General features: G+C 34.4%; 1 protein-coding gene across 11 annotated transcripts in view; it reads left to right on the forward strand.

Moving 5' to 3' along the window:
- Positions 1–27,367, forward strand: part of MICAL2 (microtubule associated monooxygenase, calponin and LIM domain containing 2) — a 149,199-nt gene that overhangs the window by 24,044 nt on the left and 97,788 nt on the right. For all 11 annotated transcript variants that reach the window (XM_087950957.1, XM_026664837.2, XM_087950954.1 and 8 more), the window contains exons 2-12: positions 3,593–3,949; positions 16,716–16,923; positions 17,397–17,513; positions 18,614–18,715; positions 19,743–19,898; positions 20,865–20,965; positions 23,853–24,110; positions 24,502–24,617; positions 25,375–25,501; positions 25,919–26,009; positions 26,117–26,264. In XM_087950957.1, coding sequence (XP_087807083.1) covers positions 3,686–3,949; positions 16,716–16,923; positions 17,397–17,513; positions 18,614–18,715; positions 19,743–19,898; positions 20,865–20,965; positions 23,853–24,110; positions 24,502–24,617; positions 25,375–25,501; positions 25,919–26,009; positions 26,117–26,264 — 1,688 coding nt within the window. In that variant the 5' untranslated portion in view covers positions 3,593–3,685. The remainder of the gene's footprint in view (positions 1–3,592; positions 3,950–16,715; positions 16,924–17,396; positions 17,514–18,613; positions 18,716–19,742; positions 19,899–20,864; positions 20,966–23,852; positions 24,111–24,501; positions 24,618–25,374; positions 25,502–25,918; positions 26,010–26,116; positions 26,265–27,367) is intronic.

A 27,367-nucleotide genomic window follows, 5' to 3' on the forward strand; every position in this document is an offset into this window, starting at 1 on the left:
TTCCTTAAAAGTTACTATTTCTTAAGTGTTGTATCAAAAGATACACTTTTATATAAGTGATTATATAACTCTTGCTATATCAGGCTCTGAAATACACCTGATGGAAGAAAGATATATCACTGGATGGCTGTTTAAGTTATTTTATCCTCTCAAGCATTTGAGCTATTATTAGTATGCCTTTTTAAAGAAATTATTTTTAACCAGCTTGTATTTTGCCCTTTAACATTCCAGCATAGAGACAGTATACAGCTGTTTTAGAATGAAGCTTAAAATCAATTACATGAAACTGCTACACTTCTTTAAATTATTTCCCATGTGAATTATGATGCTGGACAAAATTAGATAATTTATAAAACAGTTACATATTTGTACCTTATAAACTTGAGGGGTCATCTTAATTTTTTAAAATTAAATATTATTGAACTTTAAAAACTAAATTTAATTGGCTTTACTGGCTTTATTGGATAAGATTTCAAGCCAAAGCAGGAAATAAAGTCAGAGTAAAATCAGAACATTTGAAATGTTAAAAAATGGAGCACCCATACAGACTGATTTTTGAAGTTCTGATAATATCTTAAAAATGAATCATTGAAAATAATTATGTCAAAAAATAGATTGTTCTAAATGAAATCACATTGTAATAAAATATTTGATACTGAGAAAGATTATTTAGTAGAATACTAGCTGTATAACATTCTAGGTGAGTATAAACATTAATTTGCAATGCAATAGAAATATACAGAAGGAAGATAGAACAGACAAAAAGAGAAATGTTTAAAGTACTGATGATGGCTACTTGCAACTCTTGCTTTATTCTATTAGAAACAGTAATTCCAGAAGAAACAAAGCAGCCAATCTCATTTAAAAAGGATAACAAAGACAAAGGAAACAGTTTCATCAATTTTTGTTTGTTTCTCTAACTCAAGGTTATTAAAAAAAAAAAACCTCTTGATTCAGTCTCCCAAGCAATGCAGCATTAAATACAGGACCTGCCTCCCTCCCTCCCTCCCTCCTCAACTGAGTGCATTTGTGAGGCATTTGCTGTACCAGACTATTTAATGCCTAGTTCTCATAATCTTTCCAGTTCCCTCCTCCTGAGCAGTCAGGAAACAGTTGAAAACAGAGCTGCTTGAATATATGAAAAGTATGACGAGACTCCTTTCCTTGTAGTGTTGTTGTATGCTGAATTCTGGGTGTTCCTGGTCTAGAGGAAACATAAATGGGTACCTGTTATGCCCTCTACAACACCTCTGTGCAAAAACATTATCAGAATACAGAATACCATAGTTGGATGGGGCTTTGGAGATCTTTTAGCTTCAACCACAATAATACACGGGCAAACAGTCAATAGAAACTCAAGCAGGAGATCTTGTACCATTCTGGACAAATAGTTGTCCAATATCATCTTAAAAACCTCCAGAGCACCCACAACTTTTGAAGACAAGCTGTTCTGCTGATTTAATTATTCTTACTGTCGGTAAATTTCTCCTTAGTTCTAGGTTGGATCTTTCTTTGATAAGTTTCCGTCCATTGCTTCTTGCTTGCTGCCAGGTGCTTTGGTGAATAGGTTGTTCCCCTCTTCTTTGTGGCACAAGGCCAAGTTACTCATGGGTCTCCTCTTCTGAGAGTATCTGCCCATCCTACCAGGTCCAAAGGGTCCAGGTTCCTTTCCTGAATTGAGTGGGACCTCGGAATAGTGCCCCTTCCCATGGCTTCCCCTATCTTATGGAACACCTTTATCTAGCAACCAGCAATCCTTTTAGCCTTTCAGAAGACCGTTAAAACCTGCTTCTTTGCCCAGGCAATAGATAAAGGGTGGACTGTTGAGATTTTTTGGGCATTTTGGAGGTTGATTGAGGTGCTGGGTTTTATATGTTTATATAGGTTTCTTAGTTTTATTGCTCTGAGTTCCTCCCCAAGATTGTCCAAAGATGGGCAGCCATACAATTTTTTAAAAAATAAACAATAAATGTAGTGTGGCCTCTGGGATGTCTATGGAAGAAGGAACTTTCCCACCACCATGAAAGAGAGAGAGCATAAGTTACATTTCATGGAGTTGATGTTCTGTAATACAGAACAATTTTAGTCCAATTAAGAAAGTTTGGCAATCTGATCATTGGTGAAAGATACGCTAACATTACTCTAATTCATTGTGATTATTTAGGAGGAATTTCTCATTGTTCCTTTATCTTGTAGAATACAGTAGTTGAGCAACATTACTGAAAAAGAATAATAGCAATGGTGAATGTATTTAATGCATTCCTGATGTGTGCAGTAGTAAGGAATAAGGAATTTGTCAAATATTCCCCAGGAGGGAAAAAAATAATAATTTCATTTTAAAAAATTGCAGTTATATTCATTTGCTAGAGTTTTTGTTCTCTTTTTAACAATTTTTAATATATGAATAACATATCTTGATATAATCCACAAAATTGTATATATATTACAAAGATATATGTTAGAGAAGAGTTTTAAAAATTATTTTAAAAATATTTATATCACTGCCCACTAAGCCCATGATTCTGTGCTGGAACACTGGTAGCACTAGAGCCAAAAAAAATTGTTCTGGTTCCTTGTATACATACAAACGTCTAAGACATTTCATTTGAATTATCTTTTGCAATTGAATTATGTGTTATTATTTCTCTGTGATAAACATATTGTATCTTCACTGCATATTAAAACTCTTTTTATCTACCCAAACATGACCATGCATAAAACACTGTACTGAATAACAACTCAAAGGTTGGAGTTTTTTTTAAAAAAAATATTGGTTACAAATGTAGTCATTACAAAACTTGTGCATTGAATGTTGGAATAAGAATGGCCTTTGTTCTGATATCTTTAAGAAAATGCATTTTCATATTTCATGGACAGTTAGGAATACAAGGTAAAGATTTAAAGATCAGTATATTTACAAGCCTCTACTGACACAAGATAAGTTATTTTATTTCTTAAAGAATTTAAAAACCACATCTAAGAACACAGTAGCAAAAAATAATCCCAAAGCTAGAAACTTTGCAAAAGGTTATATTGAAGTATACATAAAATCTTCATCCCCTCTCTAAACATTGTCTCTTCCCTGGTGAAATTTACCTCAACTGTTATGGTCTTCCGGAAGGACCTTAAAATTTGTTTTTGTTTTTTTTCAGCAAGCCTGGGAAAATCCTTTGGCGATAAGAAGCCCACATGTTGGTGGTATTATCTGTAATATTCTCCCACTTGTGGTCTTCTTTTTAATTCTATTTCATTGTTTTTAATGGATTTTGCAGTGGGTTTTAATAGTAAGTTTTATTGTACGCTATCTAGAGTCATTTTGTGTGAGATCGACAGCTATGTAAATCTGATAAATAAATGTGTTAAAATCATGTAACAGATCATAGGCATACATGTGTTAGAATAATATAACATTGCTTTAAGCATATCTATTTATATAACTTCTGTTGTAGCAGTTTTATTTAAAATTCTCTCAATAGTGGTACTTTTTTTCTCTCGATGACAACACTTTGAGTTCTTTTCTATGTTGTATGTTGTAAAGTCTGGAATTTTGTCCTGATTTACACTAATGATTTTTATCTGTCCCTTTTTTTAGATGTTACATCTTGGGACAAGTTGACAGTATCTCTCAGATGAACCTCTGCTTAAAAATATGCCATTTGTACATGCTACTCAGTCTTCTTGAAACATGGGTGAAAAAGACAACGATAAGTACAACCAAGCTAACCAAATATTTGAAAGCTTTTTTCAAGCCTCAACATGCAAAGGTTCGATTCAGGCTTTTAATATTCTCACTCGCCATCTTGAATTAGATCCTTTGGACAACAGGAACTTTTATGCCAAACTTAAATCAAAAGTGACCAGCTGGAAAGCCAAAGCTTTGTGGAATAAGCTAGATAAAAGGGCAAGCCATAAGGAATATAAACGTGGAAAATCTTGTACAAACACAAAGGTAAGGTGAATTTCGTACTTTATTTTGAATCTGACCCTGCTTGAATAAATCAGGTAACCCTCTGGTTTTATAGAAGAAATTTTGGGATACTTCTTTAGGTTTAATAATATTTCTGCATAAACTTCCTCCTATGGATCAAAGTTCAAAAGTCTATTCCTATGCTATGCTATTCATATATACTATATCATAAACTAATGTACATCTGTTTTTTTAGTATTTTAAAGTTGAGCATGATATATACTTGTAAATTTCCAATTACTTTAATCTCTACTGTAAATATAACAAAAAAATCCGCATGTTAATTTTAATGTATTAAAATATATGTACTTGCTTCATCTACTCACATTTTGAGGAAGATTATTGTTATATTTAACTTACATTCAAAGTTGATGCATTCAAAGTCAAAAATGCAGAGAGTGCTGGGAATACTTAATAAGAAACCAAAGCAGCTTTTTAGTTTCCATTGTCAGCTTTCATAAGAACCTATGAGTGAATGATCACTAGTAGGTGGAAGGGAAACATCCTTATTGAAAAACTGAATCCATTTGCATTCAATTAGGTTAAAATCCTCTGTTTCAAATACAGGAAATCAGGAGTGCAGGCAGCTCAAATGAATATAAGGGTTTATTGCAAGCTTAAGCTCTCTACAAGAATCTGAATTACTAACAGTCAAAGCAAATTGGCAATAGATAAGAGTCAACAGAATTCAAATGGGCTCATGTAGTTTCAGTTGTAGTTGTTAACTGAATCTTGCAGTTTTTTAGCTCAGTATCACAAGATTGACATATGGGTCCTCCTGCCAGCTTCCCATCAACTTTGCTTGTTGGAAGCAGACAATGAAGGTCACAGATGGTGATCATGTGACTGCAGGATGCTGCAACTGTCATAATTGTGAGCCGGTTGCCAAGTGCATGACTGTGGAGATGCTGTGACAGCCTCAGCTTCGAGAACTGACCATAAGTTTCCTCATGCAACACTGTCCTACCTGTGAACTAATTTATGAACTGAGGACTACCTGTAGCACTGATGTGAATGAGATAATTTGAGTTACATGTTGAATATATGGAATATGTGCAACTTTTTAAAAATGTGTTTTTTATCCCCAGGTTAGAAAAGAAAGAACGGGATTATTCCAAATTCTATTATTAACAATGGCTTTTTGACATTTTAAAAAATGAGAATATTTCACAGAAACTAAAACAAAAATAACATTTTAATAGGGAATAGTATCAATTAATAAATTTCAGATACTCCAAAATGATCCAAAATTGTTTTATCTGCTATCAGAGTAACCAGATTGTATGTATGGAAATGAGGAATGTAATGAAAACACTGACTGGATTGCCAGCCGAATATAACTTATCAAGCAAGCATTCTTTACTGATGAATCATTGTTTCCTGTCAAAAAATATCTATGATATAAATATGAGTGATAGGAAGTGCAGAAACAAGAACAACTCCCAAATGATTACTGGCATTAAAATACTAAATATACAAGGTTTAGCACCTTAGCAGATTAAATTACATACCAGTATATAAATCAGTTGTGGAACTAAAATCTTCCATACAATTAGTGAGGACAAATATACTTGGAACAAAATATGATTCTCATGTTGAGCATTAATAGGTAGAATTAAACTTTGTGGATGGGCTAGCCTAGAATGTTTAGCTAAACGTTAGAAAATAATGTTTAAATTTCTGCATAGTCATAAATATTGCAGCAGTCTTGCATCTTACTGTCTATATTATTTCTGATTGTCGTCTATTTATCATCTATCTTGTAGCCTTAAAATGTATATATTGCATTATTTATAATAGGGTGTATAAGTATAAAATACATAAAAATAAATGTAATGGTTAAGGCATTAGGCTACAAACTGGGAGAATGTGAGTTCTAGTGTCACCTTAGGAACAAAGCCAGCTGCGTGGCCAGTCACTTTGTCTGAGTTCTAGAAAATAGGCAATGGCAAACCACTTTTGAAAAGTGCAGGGATTTGTTCAGATAGTCTTTGAGAATCAGACATGATTGAATGGATAAAACGTACATACATACAGTAGTGAAAAAATAATAAATAAAAATATCTGAAACAAAAAACAGAGGAAAATCAATAGATTTATAAGAAGTAAACAGTGGCATTCAGTTTTAAATAAACATCCTTTCAGATGTTGGATACAGCAATATTAGAACAGACAACTTTTTAATGGTAGAGGGAGAATTTTGACAGATAAATCTCTGCTTTTGTAGGAAAAAGTAAGCTTTCCCATTTCTACCTTAGCCTCTGATTTAATAGGAATGCCTGCCTAAAATCAATTTTGAGGTAGGAGTACCTGAGGAATGTAAAAAAATCTGAACCACATTTTCCATATTGATTAAATTGGAATCATTGTGTATTTTCTAATGTTGCTTCTTTGAATTTCTGCATATTTTTACTGAACTCGATTGGTAGTCACGATTGGTAAATGGGGTATTGGATAGAATAATCACTTGTATTATCACTTATGCTTTGGAAAAGCTGAATTTAGTCTGTTAAATACTGTGCAAAAAGGCCTGCAGAGCACCTGAGATGCTTCAAACTCCTTCAATAATTCAGTAATCTGTACAGTAAAAACCATTTCGCAATGTTAGCTCTTGCATACTGTGGAGGGTGTGTGTATCCAACTAAACATTACTTCATTGTCATTACTAGTAAGCCAATTGTGCATTATTATAACACACACACACACACACACACACACACACACACACACCATTTTCCTGCTTGTCGGATACCTGCTGATCTAGTATCAGTAGAAGCAATGGATGGCTTTTTCAAGGGGGCTGATATTTACAGAGAAGGTTGGGCAGGGTGTTCTTGCTCTTTAAAATGTGTGCAAATGGAAATTATCTGATGTAATCCTAATCACTTTTCCCAGTCAGTGCTTCAAGAGCAGACAGACTGGCAATAAGTACATTGCTTAATCTGTTTGTTTTTGCTTGATAATGTCTGGAATACAAACTGAGCTTTTTTAATGCAGTTTCACAGTAAGATACATAAATACTTCACTATACCTTTTATGCATTTCCAGATAGCTGAATCAAGGTACATGAACGCTGTATACGGCAACTGTGCTTTTTGTTAATTTAACATTAAACTTTATTGTTTCTTAGCCAAGGCTTGAAATGATAGATCAATTTCTCAGGAAATATGAAACTAGTTAATATTTAAAAGTATTAATTAGTATACATTAATGGAAGAAAAAAAAATACATTCAAGCTTCACTAAACTAAGACTATCTTGATACTAAAACAAGTAAAGTATTCTGAGAATAACAGCAGCACTTGTTATGATTTGTATTATAATAATTTCACCCCATCCCCAATTTCTATCAGTATATATGTAGTTATATTTGGAACTTTATAAAAACACATTTGATATCAGTGTGTATTTTTATATGACTTTGTAATGTTTTCTCCCCTTCTTTCATATATTCTCCTTCCTCCTTTTGAGAAATGTAATTCAGAGAGCAATGAAGTTATTGTTGTAGGTACATGTTTAGAATAAATGTTTCTTGAACAGAACAGACTCTTCCCCTGCCTCCCCTTAATTTTAATGCAAATTTAATGGTTTTTGACATTGAGGAGTTTCTAAAGCAATCTGGGCTTGGATGAAAAGTTTGGAGTAATGATGCACCATACCTTCTCCCCTATAGCTCCCTATATAGTCTCAGGCTAAAATATTCGGGGTTCATGGGGGACTGTCAGAGGCAGCCTGGGATATTTTATCAGAAGACAATGTTACACCAATGACTACCATGTTATAAATTATGCTAATGTGAGTTCCATATTTAACTCTACCTTTCAAATCCTGGACACTATCTTGGTGGAGAATTTGGTATAAGTCATTGTGGAAAGAATGAACCACTTGTGTGAAGTGAAAAAAAAAAAAAGAACAAATTTTGAATGCATTAAAATTCTATAGAGCTGTAATTATGGTCAAGGTTTTGGAATGGAATTGGATAACTTGGATATTTTTTATCTAACATGAGCTACTAGCTTTATTTAGTTCCTAACAGGATTAAACAGGAATTGCAAATGGTTGATGTAAAAGGTGGATGTGAAATTGAGGAAATAAGCAGTACATAACCATACAGTACTTTGCATTGTACTCTGAAGCTCATTTGCAAGTGTGATTTCTGCGTAGAAATCAATTTCAGAACAACTTTTACCATTTCTAAAAAGTGAAAAAGTTTTTTTAAGTACCATATATCAGAGCTATGATGTTTGAAATGAACATCTGTGTTATCTGGGGATTAACATACTGTAAAAGAATATTCACTTATTACCAGGGATTTAAGGCAATTAAAACCATACTTTTTTTTGTTATTAGGGACTGAATTTGGTGGGCAGAAGAGGGGCTGCTACAAGTTGGTGTTGATTCCTTGTGACTACCTGGAAAAATCCCTGGAGTTTTTTCTTTTGCTATTGTCTCCTTCTGAAATCAGAGAAAGTAACTGGCCCAAGCTTACCCACTTTTTTTTTTTGCCTACGATGACACTAGAACTCATTGTCTTCTGGTTTCTAGCCTATGCCTTAACCACTGCACCAAACTGTCTCTCTGAGGACTGCAAATACTCTGTAAATTTAAAAAAAAAAACATTTTAATAATGTAGAGCAGAATTTGCTTAGAAATTGTGGAAAATGTGCAAGTTGCTTTGAATAAAATGCTTAGATTCAGCTAATAAAACCAGAGCCAAGAAACTAATTTAAAGCCAAAGGTCTTTCATCATCTCAATTTAAAAAAAAATAATTCTGGGACTCCCTCCGATTATTTATGCTTATTTAGCATTACCTGTTTTATTTCAAACCACAAGAACCGCAGAGACATCAAGACATTACTCTGATGATTTCTGTACTGTGCAAGCACACGCTGTCCTGAAAAACAACTGCAATTATTACCAGATGACAGTAAGCACAATCTCTCAATAAAAATAATGTTAGTGGGGAATAAGTATGCAATTTTAGCACAAGAATTAACAGATTATATGTCCTACTAGCAGAGTGGGCTGCTGGGGGTTTGCAGGGGTTTGGGAGAGCCCCTAGCTAAGATTCTGTGAAGTTTGGAGAACCCTCAAATCCCACTCTTGGCTGGCCTGCTCCTCCCAGGAGTCCCCATGCAGCCCATTTTGGATGAGTGTGCACGGAGGCTCAAGGAAGGTGAAAAACGGACCTCCCGGAAGTTCGGAAAGGCCGGAAATAGGCCCGTTTCTGGGCTTCCAAAGAACCTCCGGGAGCCCAGGGAGGCCATTTTTGCCCTCCCAAAGGCTTGAGGAAAGCTTCCGGAGCCTGGGGAGGCAAAAACATGCCCCCCCCCCGGGGTGCAGGAGGCTGCCTAAGCCACGCCCACCATGGCCACACCAACCCAGCAACTGGGCACAGTATCCTTTGCTAAAATTTTTGAAGCCCACCCCTGCCTACTAGAGATATTAGAGCACTGTGCAATGATAGCATAGTGGGCAAGATAAACCAGACAGTGGAGACAGTGGAATCAGTTTTTAGACAGCCTGGAAATAATCCGACTTGTGTTCCTTAGTTCAAGATCCTTTGAAATGGTCCTTGTGACAAGTATAGATTGAAGAATCCTAAGATTGCTTGATAGGAGATGTATTTGATGAATTTGCAAAATTACAATCTATTGTCACCTTGTTGAGAGTTGCTGATTTTACTAAATCCAATAATTTCAGCAAAGTTGCTCAAAATAACTAAACACCTCTTTTAACAGCATTAAATAGAAAGGTTAACTCACTTGGGCAAAAATGCTTGAAGGAAGTTAAAGTTTTACCATTTATATTATTTGCATAATGATTTAGTTTACCTGTGTTCATGTTTTTTTAAAAGAAAATTATAGGAAGTAATTCTTTTTCAAGCACCAGTGATGAAAGGAAACATTGAAAATACTTTTTTGTAAACAAGACAACATATTTGACTTTAGGAACAACTTGCTTGAAGAGATTAATTTTGATTTAATGCCATAGATCACTAAAAACTGCTTTTTCTGGCACTTGATTGTTGCCTACAGAATGAACATGATACAGTTATTTTTTAAGTATACTGCTTATAGTCTTCCAATAATGTGATAGTAAGGGATATATAGCTATAGTTTTAACAGTTTAAGAGTTTTGTAGAATAAATGAAATTATTTATTTTATGAAGCTATTGACTACTTGTTATAAAATGGACACTGTGTTAGGATAGTATTCCTAGAAGATGATGAAGTCAGGACAGATGCTTAAATAGTAGGAGACGAGATATTTGTGGCTAATACCACAGGAAACTTAAGGTTATGAGGTAGATGATGTGGGTCTTGATGAGTCATTGTGGGGAAGCTATTCCAGACTATGAGAAAGGTATGATTAAAGCTCAGTGATAAACAATTCTTAAGCTCCTGAAAGGAGCTCAGTTCTTACACTACTAGCAAAAGACAAAGTAATAAACTGGCAGATAGCATGTGCTGAATTTTCAGGAGAAAACAAGGAATATAACTTTTAAAGTTACACCTAGTTTGTTGACTGCATTACATGCTTCCATCTAAGCTAATAATATTTAAATCAGCAGTACAACCCAGAATTAAGTTGTGGGTGAATTTTAAAAATCAGTTTAGTAATCCAAATATGAAACAGAAAAAGTATTCATCTACACAATCTCAAAAATATAAAATAAAATAGCATAAAGTTTCTAATTAATACAAGGGATGAGATTTTGCTGGGGTCTAAATGCTATTCAAATTTGGATAGAAAAGGAGAAAATAAAAGTGGATAGGTTAGGGCAAGATACTATAGGAACCTGTTTGATGATACAGAAAAAGATAAATTAGCATTGCAAGTAGAATAAGCCTGAGGCTAATCTTCAAAGACAGCCCTGCTTTTCAGTCATAATATCTACAGCCATTTCCTTCACTGGAAATCTGCACCTTTTCAACAGTCTCTTCTATTTTCAGTGAACGTAAACTGAAATAAAAATAAAAGATTGTTTATTCAGTCAGTAACCAGCAACATTTAAAATGAAAGGTAATTTCCCATGCAGGTCACTTGGTAATTGGTTTCTTAATTATCTTTCAATACGGTATGCAGAAAGTTCCAATATTACTTGGCACATCCAGTTCAAAAGTATAAATCCATACCTACTTGATTACCCAGAGAACTTGTCCAAGTAGCTGGTATTACATTGGATGGACAGAAGCTAAGCTGTCTAAATACAGGGCAGGCTGTTGTATTCCTCTGAAGTTTGGAGAATAATGTGAAAAAGTATGAGAAGATGAATAAAATATAAGATTATGTGTCTAAGAATGCTTCGAGCGGGATGCCTACCCATGGGCATACTTGATAAAACCCAAATAGAGTTAGAAACAAAAAAAAATCTAATAAAATGAGATTTGTGAATGCTACAGTAGTCAATGTGGAAAGCAAAGATTTTGGGAATGGAAACAGCTGTTTTGTAAACAGTGTAAAATAGTATAAAGTGCAGACGCAACCAGTTGGCCATGTTGAGTAAGCTTAGAATGCATTACAAAAGAACAAGAAAATGATTCTTCAGATTCAAATCTTGGGGCATGTAGGCATCTAGAATTTAGCCTGCCAGAAGCTCTTTTCAAGCTAATGAAAGTTCATATATCTGTAGCAAGGATCTTATCGATTCAAGTCAAGTGTTTGACTTCTAGTGAGAAAAATCAGGTCTACTGAAGAATTATTGCAGGAGCTACCTTGTGACAAGCTCAGGAAGAATGATGTAGGCTGCCAGCTACAAAGGTAAAAGGAAAATAAAACTTTTGCAGATTCTTACATTTAAATAAAAATACTCCAAAAGTAACAGAAAAAAGATTTAACCCAAGCTACAAAGAATAAAAAGTTGACACTAATTATAGGGGAAAAGTTAAAGATAACATTGAGTAAAAGAGGAACCAAACAAACAAAAAAAGGTCAAATATTTTAAACTGGGTTAAAGACCCAAAGACAGAATAAAGTTACAGAACTATATTAGTGAACCACAAATAGAACGAGTATGTGTTATCCTAAGGACAGATCAAAGTCCAAGCAAGAAAACTGTCCTGCTTGTCAGGAAATAGATTGTAACCAACGGTCTCTTAAGACAAGGAATTTTCACTATCCGTCATTTGACAATGCAGGGGAGAGAGGAAAAAGGTGGTAACATTCTCTTTTGCAGTGCTTTATGGTGAGGACATTCTTGGTAATTAATTCTGACCTTTGGATGCCTTTATTGAAATAGAATCATGATTTTGTATGTAACAATAGGGTTCATGTATTAAATTCTGTTGAAGCCAGGTGATGTTGCTTTTTGTTAATTTTAAATAAACAAAGCATAGGTCAATATATCGGGAGGAGGAGGAGGGGAGGAGTAGATTTTGCTTTGGCCCAGACTTTATTTTACAGAAATGCCATAGAAACAAAATATTTTGGCCCAACAATAGTTAAAATATCTACAGTTTAGTATATTAATTTTGCTGTATTAACATTTATTTAAAATATATAATGGATCAAGTCTATTAAATGAGAATGTTTAACTTTTTAATGTAACGTGAAGCAAACAGTTCTTTTAAAAACATAAAATGACATTCAGAATTACTTAAGAGAATCTTTAAACCTGTGAGCAAAATTTATAACTATGTTTAAATAAACTCTTAAACTATTTTGTCACTCTGATAGCACAGAATATCTGGTAGTGCTTAACTTAAACATATTTGACAAAGATTTCATTTTTAGATTTAAAACTTTGTCTTAAAAAGGCCCAAATTCTACATTAAACAAAAATTGTGGGGCATAGCTGTAATCCTATGTATAGGTTCCTAGTAGAGTCCTATTAAAAGTCCTACTAAATTATGAGTGCAGCTTTAACAGCTTTTAATAAGAAATGCACATAACTTACTTAATTTACTTGCCAAATCAAAAACAATCTATTTCGTCCAGTTCCCAGCAGATGACTTTGTTCCTGTCTCAAAAATAACTTGGAGGTATCTTACTCTGCATTGTGTGCACTAATATGAACAAAGGAGCTTTTTGCTTGAGGATATTGGCATCTACAGTATTGCTTTAAAACAATCCTTTGTAGTTCACATCAGGAGTGAGATAAATTTATCTGATAACATCTGCTATATAAAGTTGGAACAAATTGGTGCTTACTGAAAGTATTTCCTCAGGTGTAAATATAAGGCATCAGATCTATATGATATCAGATGCATATTGAATAAGGCAGTTATGCTTCATATACCTGGCTGTAGAGTGGTGGAGGTGGATTCTGACCTAGAAAACAACTTTTTCCTTCAGGCTCTATGATACATTCGATCGTATGGCATATCAGTAAGTTTTATAAATGTTTATTATTTAAAATAGTATAGTTATCTTTCATCTTATTTAAAAGTGTGGTGTACAGTCTGTAGGAACCTTCAGAGCAATGAACTGAACCAAGTAGCAAACCTAGAAAAAAAAAGTGGCCAAAAGAAATTCATAGAACAAGAACACCCAATGAACATAACATTATGCAAGTTGGACACAGTAAATCAAGTTGTAAACACACGTGCTTGCTTTATAAGAACATACCAAATTTTTCATTTTGCCGTTCTCCTGTATTCTATGTTTCTGTCAAAGTAATGATTTATACTATATTAAAGTTGCATAGATCCTTTGAAATATATTCTTTGCGAAGCATGGGAAAATGAATGACGCACTTCTCTTCAAACCCTTAAACAGCTGCATCTTTTTCTAGGTTATTTTAAAAGCTGCTATCAGTTGTCCCTGGGTGCATATACAACCTCTTGGTTTGCTTTCTTTTCAGCAAAATTATTGTTCTTCATGCAATGTAGCTCTAAAAACCTTTTGGATGAAAGAGAGATGGAAGTAGTTCCTTAATGTTAACCAAGGTAGAAATATTATCCATTTATCTACAGCAAATTCTGTCTGTCAGCTCTTCTCTTTTCACACACTGAATTTTTAGCTGCAAGTCAGCCAAGGCAAAAGCATCAGAGCAAACCTGATAACAGCCTTAAAGTAATAATCTATTTTAAAAAAGAATTCTCTTTAGATTCCAATTTTGTAAGCAGAAGAATGAGTTAAACGGAAGGCATTTCGTAAACCAGGCATACATCCAGAACTCAAGCTAATATAAGCTGTCAGTCTATGAGTCCAGAATGACGCTATTGGGTCTGTTTTTCTGACTGTTCTCCTTATTGAGTCTTTGCCTAGCACTTTATGTCTTGTTTGTTCCCTTTCATCATAAATGGATTAACTAGATTTGGAAATGGAGAAAAAGTCTGGAATCAGTATGAAGTACACAGTTACTGTAAGTCTGTAGAGATTCTCAGTCATCCAGGTCATGGTTGTCATCCAGGGGCTTTTTCCCAAAGTCCAGTTGCCTCCAAAAAAAGCAGCTTTGGTACAAAGTTAGATGTTTGAACTGTGTATTAAATGTTTTTTTTTTCTGTATGTATCTTCAGATTTCAATGTAACTGAAAGCTAATTTGTTCAGTCCCTTCATACTTTGCTAAATATAAGAGTCTAAACACTACTATGCTTAATGCAGTTAAGATCTATAATTGTCCTCCAAATATTTTAATATGAATGGCAAATAACACGTGTATTTTGCATTTTAGTAGGAAAATCTTGATAAACAAAACTACAAAGCAAGTAATTTAATGTAAATATGTTAGATGGTATTCTCAGATTGTGGCATAAAACAGTTGCTAACCGTATGCCCCAAAGAAAGTAGGTGGTGTTTATCTTGCAACTGCTCAAAAGAATTCTGTTTTAAGTGATAAAAGAATATTCCTTGAAAAACCAAAGTTTGAATGAGTCACTGTTTGTAACTGGAATTGTTTGTATATATGCACACACATATGCATACGCACATCTTTGCCTGGCAGGCCAGAATAGATTAAATCATTTATAATGTGCATGTGTTGGGTACTGTTAAACTGTATATATAACTCTTTAGCAATGTTTCTTAGAACTCTTTAGCAATGTTTGTTAGAGTTCTCATGTGAATCATAACAAAAGTGTGCTGACAAATCATATAAACTTCTGCCAACTGTTTCCTCAATCTTGATAGCATTTGGACTAGATAATACTGATCCATATAATTAGGTCAACTAAACCACCTTTTATGATAGCAGCTGACACAAAGTACCTTTGTAGCTTTATCTCAACCCTTCAAGGTAGGCTAGACTAGGAAATCAAAGTTATGAATGCTAATACTATTTTTATTATAAAGTTACAGTAACAGAATTTTTGAGGTCTGAATCACTTCTCCCCTCCCTTCCTTTATCTTTGTGAAAACTAGGGAGGGTCATCTCTGAAACACTTTTTCAAATTACATTCCTGTTCCAGACTTGGATTTCTCTTATCTGACCTTTGTCTTGGTTGTGGCTCTTCCTCTTGTTAAGGTTATTCTTTCTGCCTATTATACTTTAGCACAGTTTTGACTTTATATGCTAAATCTAGCTGGGAAGAGCAAAATTTTACCTATGCAGAAATAGTTACCTGCAAAGAATGTGTTGGGTTTCATAGAGGAAAGTAAGCATAGGTTGTTATATTAGTACTTGGGGTTTTATTTTCCGTTTCTTCTGCCAATGATCATAAGAACTGTGTTAACAATTGATCAGCACATCGTGTGTGTGTGTGTGTGTGTGTGTGAGAGAGAGAGAGAGAGAGCGAAAGATTGTATACTGAGAATGAGTGTATCTCATGAGTGTATGAGTATATGTATGTTGTTTATATTTGTATATAAACAAATATGTCAAATATATACTAAAGAACTGATTGGTTCTCAAAAGAACAATGAATTTTTCATGTTGATTTTTTAAGGGTTTGAATGTTTTTGTTTGCTTCAAAGATTGTTTTAATGCAAGTTTCGAGAACTATATAATTTAGTCCAAACTATATTCATGTCAGAATATTGGTTTTGACCTAACTACTTGCTATGAAGGGAAAGCAGCTGAGTAAAGGGCTTAGCTTAAGTCATTTTCCACCTATATTTATCAATCTTCTGTGCTCAAAAGTGCTGTTTACTATATGCAGCAGGCCTGTCAAACTGACGGCCCATGGGCCAGATGCGTCATGCACAGCCCACGCCCACTCTGGCTCCGCAAAGGCAAAAACAATGTCATGATATGTCACATGACACAATTCAGTTTGACACCTGTGATATATACAGCAAAGCAATTTTGGAGCAAAAAGCTTTAGAAGGGGGAGATTACAGGAAGAAATTAGTACCTGGATTAAGAATATATACAACTATTTTAATGAAGGAGAACAACTAAGAACATGTAATTGGGCCATTGGTGGAAAGTCAACCATAAAGGATCCATCTCTGAATTAAATGGCAGGTTTTTGAGGAAGTATATTTTGTATGGAGTTGTAGTTTTGTTAGACTTATATCTCAAGAAATTCAAGACAGCAGGCATAACATTTTTTTTCCAGAGTTTTCACACACTCACATTTCTGTGAAGTACATTGTGCTGAGTGTGACTTTGGCCCAGAGTCATTTTGGAAACTTCCATAGCCAAGGGTGGCTTTGAATCAGGTTGCTCAATCTAATATTTCGAATCCTATACATAATATGAATTAATTTTGCCCTTGACTTTTCCCAACTTAAGTGATTAGGGTGAGCTCTCTCAAGGGTTTAGATGTGTTTTTCATTATTTGCTGGCTGTGTGGGACAGTGTAAAATTTAATTTTCCTATAGGCCTAAATATAATTAATTTTCTCTTATTTGTTTTTCCAGTGTTTGATTATTGGAGGTGGTCCCTGTGGCTTGCGAACTGCTATAGAACTTGCCTTTCTTGGAGCCAAAGTCGTTGTCGTAGAAAAGCGAGACACATTTTCAAGAAACAATGTACTGCACCTCTGGCCATTTACAATTCATGATCTTCGAAGTCTGGGAGCTAAAAAGTTTTATGGGAAGTTTTGTGCCGGATCAATTGATCACATTAGTAAGTCATAATTACATCATTGTTTCTTTCTGAAAAGGAAAATTATACCCATGGTGAATATTTTTTGTTTAGAAATATTAACTGCAACTTAATACCAAGAGGTGGATATAGTGTGTTGAATAAAAATCTGAAGGAACACTTTGGCATACAAGTGTTTATCTAACTTGTATGCCAAAGTGTTCCTTCAGATTTTTATCAATATCAGTTGGCAGAAATTATCTGTACATTTAGTATTTATGTACAATTTTTCAGTAGGACTTGATGTATATGTTAGAGTTCAACTACAGCCTCTATTTACAATCTGGATTATTCATCATAAAACACAGGCATGGGATTGCAATTAATGGGGTAGATCCTTTCTTAACATTAAAAGAAAACCATAAAAAAAACTTCCTAGATATCTTCCAGAATGAAAATACATGGTAAATAATGCATGATCAAAAACCTCACACAGTAACATTTCTCTTTCATAGGCATTAGACAACTTCAGCTTATTCTCTTCAAGGTTGCACTGCTGCTAGGAGTTGAAATCTATGTGAACTTAGAATTTGTGAAAGTTTTGGAACCTCCTGAAGATCAAGAAAATCAAAGTAAGTTGTGTTTCTTTGAAAGGAAGAATTTCACAGCAAAAAATATTTTTTACTGTTAGAAAACAGAATGCCATTTTTGATGCAACTGATTACATCCATAGAGGTGTGCAAAGCATTCTTTATGGCTAGTCTGTGTCCAGAGCATAATATGTATTTTTGATTTGTATCTGTAATGAAACTGTAACTTGATCTAGGCACAGATGGAAACTGGTGCTTTGGGCAGAAATGTTTGTAGAGAAAGCCAAAGTTATTGGTGATACATGATTGCTATGTGAAGTAGGAGAAGAGAGCAGTCCTTAGTACCCTTCCAAAGTTTGACTCAACCATATCTTCAAACAATGAAATTCTTCTGGATTTCATTTGTTCAACTACTGTCCACCCACAGTTCAGCAAAACTTCTGAAACAGTATTTGTTTGTTTTGATTTTAAACAAAATTAATTTTCCATTTTATGTGCATCTCAATATGTGACCTGAATAAATTCATGTTTTATGTATTTTATTACTTAGACTAATGTTAAGTTTTAGAGCAGATGTTGTACCAAATTCCTTCTCTCAGACTGAAGGATTGACTCTGAAAATCTTTTCCACAGAAGTTAAGGATGAATTAATTAATTAGCAACTAATTAAATTGGGATTCAGCATAAAAATGGAATCATCTTGCTTATAAATGTTTGTTACATCATGATACACTTTTGAGTAGAATAAGTTGTAGACACTGTCTAGGTTCATGATCATATTTGTGTAAATTTTCTTCATGTATTGCTTGATTATTGCTTTGTTTAAAACAGAAATGGTATGGATGGATATAATCATCTATATTTAATCATTTATGGTGTCCATCCCATTTTTTAGATTGTTTTAACTGTAAGAGAATTTGCAATAAATGTATACATTTTTTTCACTAAATATAAATATAGTATGCATTTCTTCTAGAAAACATATAATTTATCTGTATTTTCTATAATACATATTTTTAATAAATTGAAACTTTAAAAAATCAACTAGAAGATAGTAGGGAAGTTTTTCCAAACATTTCTTAACATGATTTGCATTATACATGTTATTGACATACATTTGCTGACTAACCTCTTGATTTCAGAAATAGGTTGGAGAGCTGAATTTCTCCCAATGGATCATCCCTTATCAGAATTTGAATTTGAAGTCATAATTGGAGCTGACGGCCGAAGAAATAGTTTGGAAGGTATGTTATAAATAGAATCAAAATTCAGTTGAACAAATATCTAAAATGGAAATAAAGAGCCTGCTCATTTCTTTCTTTATGAAAAACAATGAAGTAGATCAAACTTTTAAAAATTATTACACTTTTATCTTTTAAAAATATGGGTGGCTATTAGTAAAAGAGACATGCACTTTTGAACTGCAAACTCTAATGCAGAACTTTTCATTGTTCCAACAAGGGCATTCTGTGTTATTTGGATCACAATTCTGCTGGGGTACAAAATAAATATGCACAATATAGGAAGCAATTTTACTTAAAAAAATAATTGTGAATTTGGTATAGAATAACCGAATGGAAGGAGAAAGATCCTGTTGTACTAGCTGTTAAATATTTTAAAAGGAATTTAATAATAATAAGTATCACAACTCTTAAGTCGGCTTTTGTCAATGAGATGTTAGTTAAATAGCCCATGCTGTGTTATATGATTGTGTTATCTTTATGCCTATTGGGCTTTAATCAGATGCACACTTAATTCTTTGGAACTACTGGACTGTTAAAACTTTTGAACCTAATATCACTACAGAGAGTTATGCCTACCCAATTCTAGGAGAAAAAAAATCAGTACACCTAATGGATTTGATGAATTCTGAGGTTGGGAGGTACCAGAGGAATGTGGTAGAATAGTCACAACAGGTAACACCAAGAATTTTTTAGCAAAACAAGTAAACTCTTTAGGAGATTTGTAAATAAATGTTTGCACTGAATATGAAATATGTAGAACTGACCAGTGGAAAAATGAAGAGAGTCAGTTTGAAGAATCTGATGCAGGAAATTATATAGTTAGAGGAGGTGTGATTCAATTAAAAGAGGATATAATAGAGAAATGCTAGGAGAGAGGAACAAATATTTGAGAGATTTCTTGCTCCAAATTAATTTACAATCTTTATGGTGATCTCCACCTGAGTTCTTGGGTAAATGCCAAAATTTCTCATGAAAAAATGGTATTAATCAACTGATATGCATTGCTCTTGTTGTTTTTCCTTGTAAGGTTTTAAAAGAAAGGAATTTCGTGGAAAGCTAGCTATTGCCATTACTGCCAACTTTATAAACAAAAATACCACTGCAGAAGCCAAAGTGGAGGAGATTAGTGGTGTTGCTTTCATTTTTAATCAAAAATTCTTCCAAGATTTGAAAGAAGAAACAGGTGGGTATTCTTTTAAACATGGCATAATACAGCAAGCTGGCAACCAAACTGAATAACAGAAGTATAAAATTGGTGATGGCACTTTAATTCATTTTCTTTAAGATTTTGTTCAGTGATTTATACAAAATACATATTAATAGACAGCTTCACTCATCATGCCAAATCAAAAGCAATCAAGCCACATTTTATTTGTGCAGTAATGTGCAATTTTTTTCTAGGTTGTGGGTCACCCTTTTCCTGTAGATGTAGGAATATAAAGGATTAAGAACAAACTGATTTAACTTCATTTATCGTTTTAATTAAATTTAATTGGAATTGAGTGTGAATGCTGTCTAGTTAGAAATTTAATATCTTTTACAATAAAAATTATGATTTGGTAATAATTTCTGTAGGTTCATGTCAGTTGCTTGCAAGTTTTCAAGGGTGCTTGTGTATCAGGGTCATGGATTATGAGCTTCTGGTCATAGCATTAAGTATAAACTAAGTCATAGTTATTTCAAAGGTGCTACTCGTTGCAATAAAAATAGCAAAATGTTTTATGACTTTCTACAATAGAATCTTCTCAGCCTTTACTTTTTCATATTATTTTCTGGACCAAAAAATTTCCAACACTTTACATGCATACAAAGAAAAATTGAATTCCCTCAAACATGCTGTTTGCTGACAAATTTAATGTGACATAATTTTTAACTAGGATACGATTTCAGACTATGAACATGCATGATTTAATGTGTTCATCTTTAAATTATCAAATCCTGTTGTTTTTAATGTCAACATCATGTTAGAATTTAATTAAATGCATTATTGAGAATGTTACAGTATGAATGAATTTGAATTCAAAATTTAGGAGATTAAAAATGTTTTTTTTTCCAAATTCATTGAATGTTAAAGTAGGAAAAAAATGAGCAATATACACTGTTTTTATTATACAAGTTTTCATCCAAAACATGTTTTGCTCTTCTGTAGGAATTGACCTAGAAAATATTGTTTACTATAAAGATAGCACACACTATTTTGTGATGACTGCAAAGAAACAGAGCCTTCTGGAGAAGGGTGTTATTATTAACGTAGGTATCCAATGTATATTTTTTTTCTCTGCATAATGGTACACATTCTGATCTCTGAGCCTGAACAGAATCTTAAAACTCAGATTCTCTTTTTTTAAATCACTAGTATCCAGATTATTTGGGACAGATCATTTCCAGAATTCCCAGCCAAATGGCCATTCCCAAAGTACTGAGTGGAAATTCTAAGTGTTGCAGTCACAACACATCTGAACTACAATTTGACAAAAGCTGAAGTGCATTTTCAAAGTTAAATATTAACAGGAAATTGTGTTGTAATTGAGTATTCAAGGAAGATGGAGAGGGAACATGCAGGCATAAGACTCATCATAGCATTAATAAACTAAGGCACGTTCTGGGTTCAAATTGTTATATCTCAACTGAGTTATTTATAAATTCATAGAATTTGTATTTGTGCTACATTAAAAATAATTGGGGATTATGGGAGTTGAACCTCAAAATGTTCTGGAAAGTAATTGGCAGGAAAAATCAAATGCATCGGTAGAGAATAGTCAATAGCTACTTCAGTATGAGTCAGCAGTGTGCTGCAACTGCCAAAAAAAGCCAATGTAGTCCTATGCTGCATCAACAGAGAGAGAGCATCAAGATCATGAAAAATGTTAGTCTTTAGTATTTATTTGATTTGTCAATCATTTACAAGATACAAGTATAAGAATAAATATAGTTTTGAATACATGAGATAGATACTTATAAGAAAAATAAAAAAAAAACAATGGGACAGGGACAGTAGGCATGATTGGTGCACTTATGCATGCCCCCTACAGGCCTCTTAGGAAGGGGGTGAGGTCAATAGTAGACAGTCTAAGGTTAAAGTTTTTGGGGTTTGGGGAAGAAACCACAGAGTCAGGTAGAGTATTCCAGACATTGACCACTCTGTTGCTGAAGTCAAGTTGTATTTCCTGCAATCAAGTTTGGTGCAGTTTACCTTGAGTTTGTATCTATTGTTTGCTCTTGTGTTGTTATGATTGAAGCTGAAGTATTCATTGACAGGTAGGACATTGCAATGTATGATTTTATATACTATACTTAGATCGGACCAAAGGCGGCATAGTTTTAGGTTTTCTAGGTCTAGAATTTCGAGTCTGGTGGCATCAGGTATTCTGCAATGAGTAGAGGAGCAGAGAACTCTTCTTGTGAAATATTTCTGGAATTTCTCAACTGTGTTAATATCAGATACATGATATGGGTTCCAGACTGATGAGCTGTATTCAAGTATAGATCTAGCAAATGTTTTGTATGCTCTAGTTAGTAGTGTGATATTACCAGAGAAGAAGCTACGTAGGATTAGATTAACAATTCTTAATGCCTTTTTGGCTATGTAGTTACTGTGGGCTCTAGCACTTAGATCATTTGCAATGATACAGATACAGATAATCAGAGTTGGAAGGGACCTTGTAGGTCATCTAGTCCAACCCCCCACCCAAACAGGAGACCCTACACCATTTCTGACAAATGGCAGTCCAATCTCTTCTTGAAAGTCTCAACTGATGGCGCTCCCGCAACTTCCAAGGGCAAGATGTTCCATTGGTTGATTGTTCTCACTGTCAGAAAGTTTCTCCTTGTTTCCAGGTTAAATCTCTCCTTGTTCAGTACTCCAAGGTCCTTGACAAAGTTTGGATCCTCAACAAGGTCTTGACTATTTAGCTTGTATTTTATTTTCTGATTTTTTCTGCCAATATGTAAGACAGAGCATTTATTTGTTGAGATTTGAAGTTGCCATTTGATTGACCATTCTGATACATAGTCAAGGTCTTTTTGGAGGGTAGTAGTATTGTCTGTGGTGTTGAATAGCTTTACATCATCAGCGAAGAAAACGCAGTTGCTCTTAATATGATCACAGAGGTCATTTATGTAGAGTATGAAGAGAGTTGGTCCTAAAACACTGCCTTGGGGAACACCACTGTTGACAGGTACAGAATTTGATAGGATGCTCCCAATTTTGACCATTTGTTGTCTGTTTGACAGGAATGCTTCTATCCAGTTATGTAGGTGTCCAGAGACACCATAAGATTTTAGTTTTAGTAGTAGTTTGTCGTGTACCACTGAATCAAAGGCTTTACAGAAGTCTATGTAGATTGTGTCTATTGCTTTGCCCTGATCGAGTTGTGTAGTCCATATGTTTTTGCAGTGTAAGAGTTGCAGATTACAGGATAGTAAACTAGTAAAGCCACACTTGGAATATTACATCCAGTTCTGGTTGCCACAATACAAAAAAGATGCCAAGACCTTAGAAAGAATACAGAGAAGAGCAATAAAGATGATAAGGTAACTGGAGCCTATCTGGAGCCTAACCATATGATGAATGATTAAGGGAACTATGTATGTCTAGCCCACTGAAGAGAAGGTTTAGGGGCTGGTAGCTGTCGATATCTAATTAACCAGATGATGGCTGTCTTCCAATACTTATGGGGCTGTAACAGAGAAGAGGGGTTCAACCTATTCTCTGAGCGCAGGACAAGCAGTAACAGGTGAAAGAGAGGTGTATGGTTCCTTCTGACCCTTTTATTCTATGTTCCACATACTGTCTGAATTCATACTTTTTAAAAAGAAATTTCATTTTTTAAAATCATTTTTTTAGTTAGGTACCGATATATTTGATTTAGATGCACTCAGTGGTGAACGTGTGCAAGTGCAAAACTCCATTTGTATGAGCTGCAAATGGAGCTGCATATGCCTGCAGCTCTTCCCCCCTGCTGCCAGTCCACAAAGGTGGAAAGGTTGGAGACCACTGGTCTAGAGCAAATTAAATTGCTAGCATATAATATGCATATAACTTCACCGTGTAGTGTTATATGTAATTATTTGTTTTATCTAGCATCCATTGGACGGTCCAAGAATTCTAACAATAGACCTCTGTGGTTTCATTTAGGATTTTATTGATACTGAAATGCTACTGTGTGTGGAAAATGTAGACCAAGACAATCTATTGTCCTATGCAAGAGAAGCTGCCGACTTTGCGACGGATTATCAATTGCCTGCCTTAGATTTTGCAATTAATCACTATGGGCAACCAGATGTGGCCATGTTTGATTTTACTTCTATGTATGCCTCTGAAAATGCTGCATTAATACGTGAGAGGCATCGACATCAACTGTTGGTTGCTCTTGTTGGAGACAGTTTAGTAGAGGTAGGATGAATTACGCATTTGTTCAAGATAGCTTTCAAAAGTGATTTGCTTTGTAATAACAGTTTTATGAACCAACATCTAGTAAATATTGAAATTATGAATGCTATAAATACTATTTTCTAACTTAAATGGTAGGAACTTCCGAAGCATTCACAATCTATACCAAGAGGTTTTATTATTGTTGTTGTTGTCCAATACTCCAGCTCTTACCTATTGTGTTTGTTTTTCCTCCACTTTCGCTCTTTTGTGTAAACCGCTTACCTACCTGTATCCTCTGCTTTCTTCTCGTAATATTGTGGCTGGATGGTATCTAGACTATAATAAGGAACTTGAATTTTTCTTTCAATTTAAATTATAGTAGATGTTACCTAAACAAAAATATGTTTCACAGCCTTTCTGGCCAATGGGTACTGGTTGTGCAAGAGGCTTCTTAGCTGCATTTGACACAGCATGGATGGTGAAAAGTTGGGCACAAGGAAAGTCCCCTCTTGATATCCTAGCAGAAAGGTAAGTGTATATGTGTTTGTCTTTATATACCAGAGAAGTGAATAAATTCCATTTTTCACAGAGCCTAAATTGATCCCAGTTTGATCCAAAGTGGGGATGAAGAATCCGTGGCCATCTAGATATCAAACATTCCTTACTATTGACCTTGGGCACTTGGTTGCTACAGTGTATTTCAGTAGATCTAGGTGACCTAGTTCTGCCATATTTGATAATTGTTCTATTATCTTATTCTTGTTTTATTTTGCTATCAATTTGTTTCTCATTTGCTCTACTGCAATCTTTGCCCAATTACAAGGAGGAGAGGACAGTAGTTGAGAAAGGGTTTTTTGGTGGATGTTATATATGGTAATGATGAAGTCAAGTGTCTGGATTTGGAAAAAGGTCATATAAGGGCTGAGAAAGCATGTTTGTGGAAAGCAAAAGACAGCACAGGCTGTAAATGGAAACCTGACTGACTAATAATGGCTGTGAAAACTATACCTACTGCTGTTTTGTGGCTAAAGGAGGAGTTGTTTCTTGTGCAAAATGAAAATTAAAGCCAGATGATTTAGGATGATGTAATCTTACTTCACTGTAGCTATTTTCTGCCTTAGGAAGACCTATATTTTTCTGCCTGAGTTGTTGTCATCTTAAGCATTTTTCATAGTTTGGCAAATCTAAATTTGTTGTCTAAATACAGATAGGTGCGCATCAGATAAGGATGAAAACTGCCTGCCTCTTAAAATCAAACAGGCATATTTCTCTTGCTGTCTTTCAGGGAAAGTATTTATAGACTCTTACCTCAGACAACACCTGAAAATATCACTAAGAATTTTGACCAATACACTATTGACCCTGCCACACGATATCCCAATTTGAACTCAAGTTGTGTTCGACCTCATCAGGTAAGCCAAGATATAAACAATAAAACTCTCTACATTCAAAGTGATGCAAGGAAGGTTGGGTTGGGGTTTTATAACATTTCTGTTCAACTTTGACTGTTATAAACATAGTGGTTGCATAGTTGACCTATAAAATATGAAAACAAACTCAGATGATCATCAAGAAAATGCAGACCTGCCTGCATTGCATGCATGTCTTGATAGATTTATTTCCCCTAGATGTTTATCTGTAAGTTATCACAATGGTGTTTTGTTGAGTTTTAAAGTTTGTTAAATGCTTGGGATCTTGGAATAGGGTAGCAAATAACATATAAACTGGGGTTAGATGTTGCATATCCATTGTCAGTTTAGATAATTGAATGATAAATCAGATTCGCGCAGTGAAGATTCTGAACTCAACTGATGATTATCTTCCCTTAGGTGAAACATTTATATATTACGAATGAGCTGCAGCCGTGCCTACTAGAAAGAGCAAACACCATTAGAAGATCAATTGGCCTTTCAAAACATGGTATGAGAAGTTTCATTAGTGTTCTGTTTTACTCCATAACCTGGGAGAGTTTGAAAGTTGTAAAGATTGTACCGTTTTTTTTTTAAAAAAGAAAATTATTATTTCAGAATATGACATAAAGCCCAACAAACTTTTAACCTGGTGTCAGAAACAGACCGAAGGATACAAGAACGTGAACATCACAGATCTCACCAGTTCATGGAAAAGTGGCCTTGCCTTATGTGCAGTTATACATCGCTTCAAACCTGACCTCATGTAAGTTTTTATACATGTATATAAATAATGCTTGCTAATTGCCAAATTCCTTTTAAAATAGAGACTTGAATAAGGCCAATCAAAACAGGAAAGATTGTTTCTCTTTTTAACATCTATTTTGCAATTCTCTGCGTCTTTTTGTTCAGATTCTGCCCCTCACTGTCTTTGGCTCCATACTAAAAAATACAAAGTTTACAGATTCAAAGAACTCCTAAAGTTTCATCCATACTGTTTTTTGCTTGTGTTATAGAAGCTGGTATCTTTTATGCTTGTATTTCTTCCTGAATTCATAGCATTTGTTATTTTACAGTGTTTTCTTTTAAACACTCTGTGCTGAGTAATATTCACATGCAAATGTGGGGAGAGATTATTCAGAATTGAGGAGTGCCATCTGTATTTTTATAATGTCTGGAAAAAAAAATACAAAAACAGCCCATGACAAAAGTGCAATAATAGCAAAGAAAACAAACCCTGAAGGCAACCCAAAGGAAGAAAGGGGCATTAATTGTCTTTAGCGAAACCTAGGCAAAGAACCAGGTCCTTAGAGCTCTTTGAAATGCCAGGTGTGTGTGTGTGTGTGTGTGTGTGTGTGTGTATCTTAATGCATCTATGGAAGGATATGTCAACTGTTTGGAGAATCAGTTGTATGTTTTATTCCTATCCCAGTTCCCCATGAATTCTGGAGATGATGGTGATTAGATTTTTATCCTGTCTTTTACATATGTTGGTCAACTCAAGGCAGTTAACATACCTGATGCTCCCACCTCCTATTTTCTCCACAAAAATAGCTCTATTAAGTGGGTTGAGTTTTTCATGCCTAAGAGAGATCTAGAACTCCTGGTTTCTAGGTCAGCACTTTAACCACTATACCAAATTGGCTCATACTGGAACCAGCAATTACTTCATACTTATTTAGTAAATATAATTCTCTAGAATAAAAATATTTTTATGCCAATAGATGCTAACTTTCTTCCTAATACCTAAAGCCTTCCATATCTATGTATATCATTTCCCATAATTTATAGTTACAGCCTTTAGGAAGTACTCAAAATATGTTCAGAACATCTGTAAGATACAGGATCAGAGACAATTGATTTTGAACA

This window comes from Notechis scutatus, chromosome 1 (assembly GCF_049901735.1).
Source record: "Notechis scutatus isolate UNSWTSFEM ecotype Mainland chromosome 1, rNotScu1.2, whole genome shotgun sequence".
NCBI classification, from domain to species: Eukaryota; Metazoa; Chordata; class Lepidosauria; order Squamata; family Elapidae; genus Notechis; species Notechis scutatus.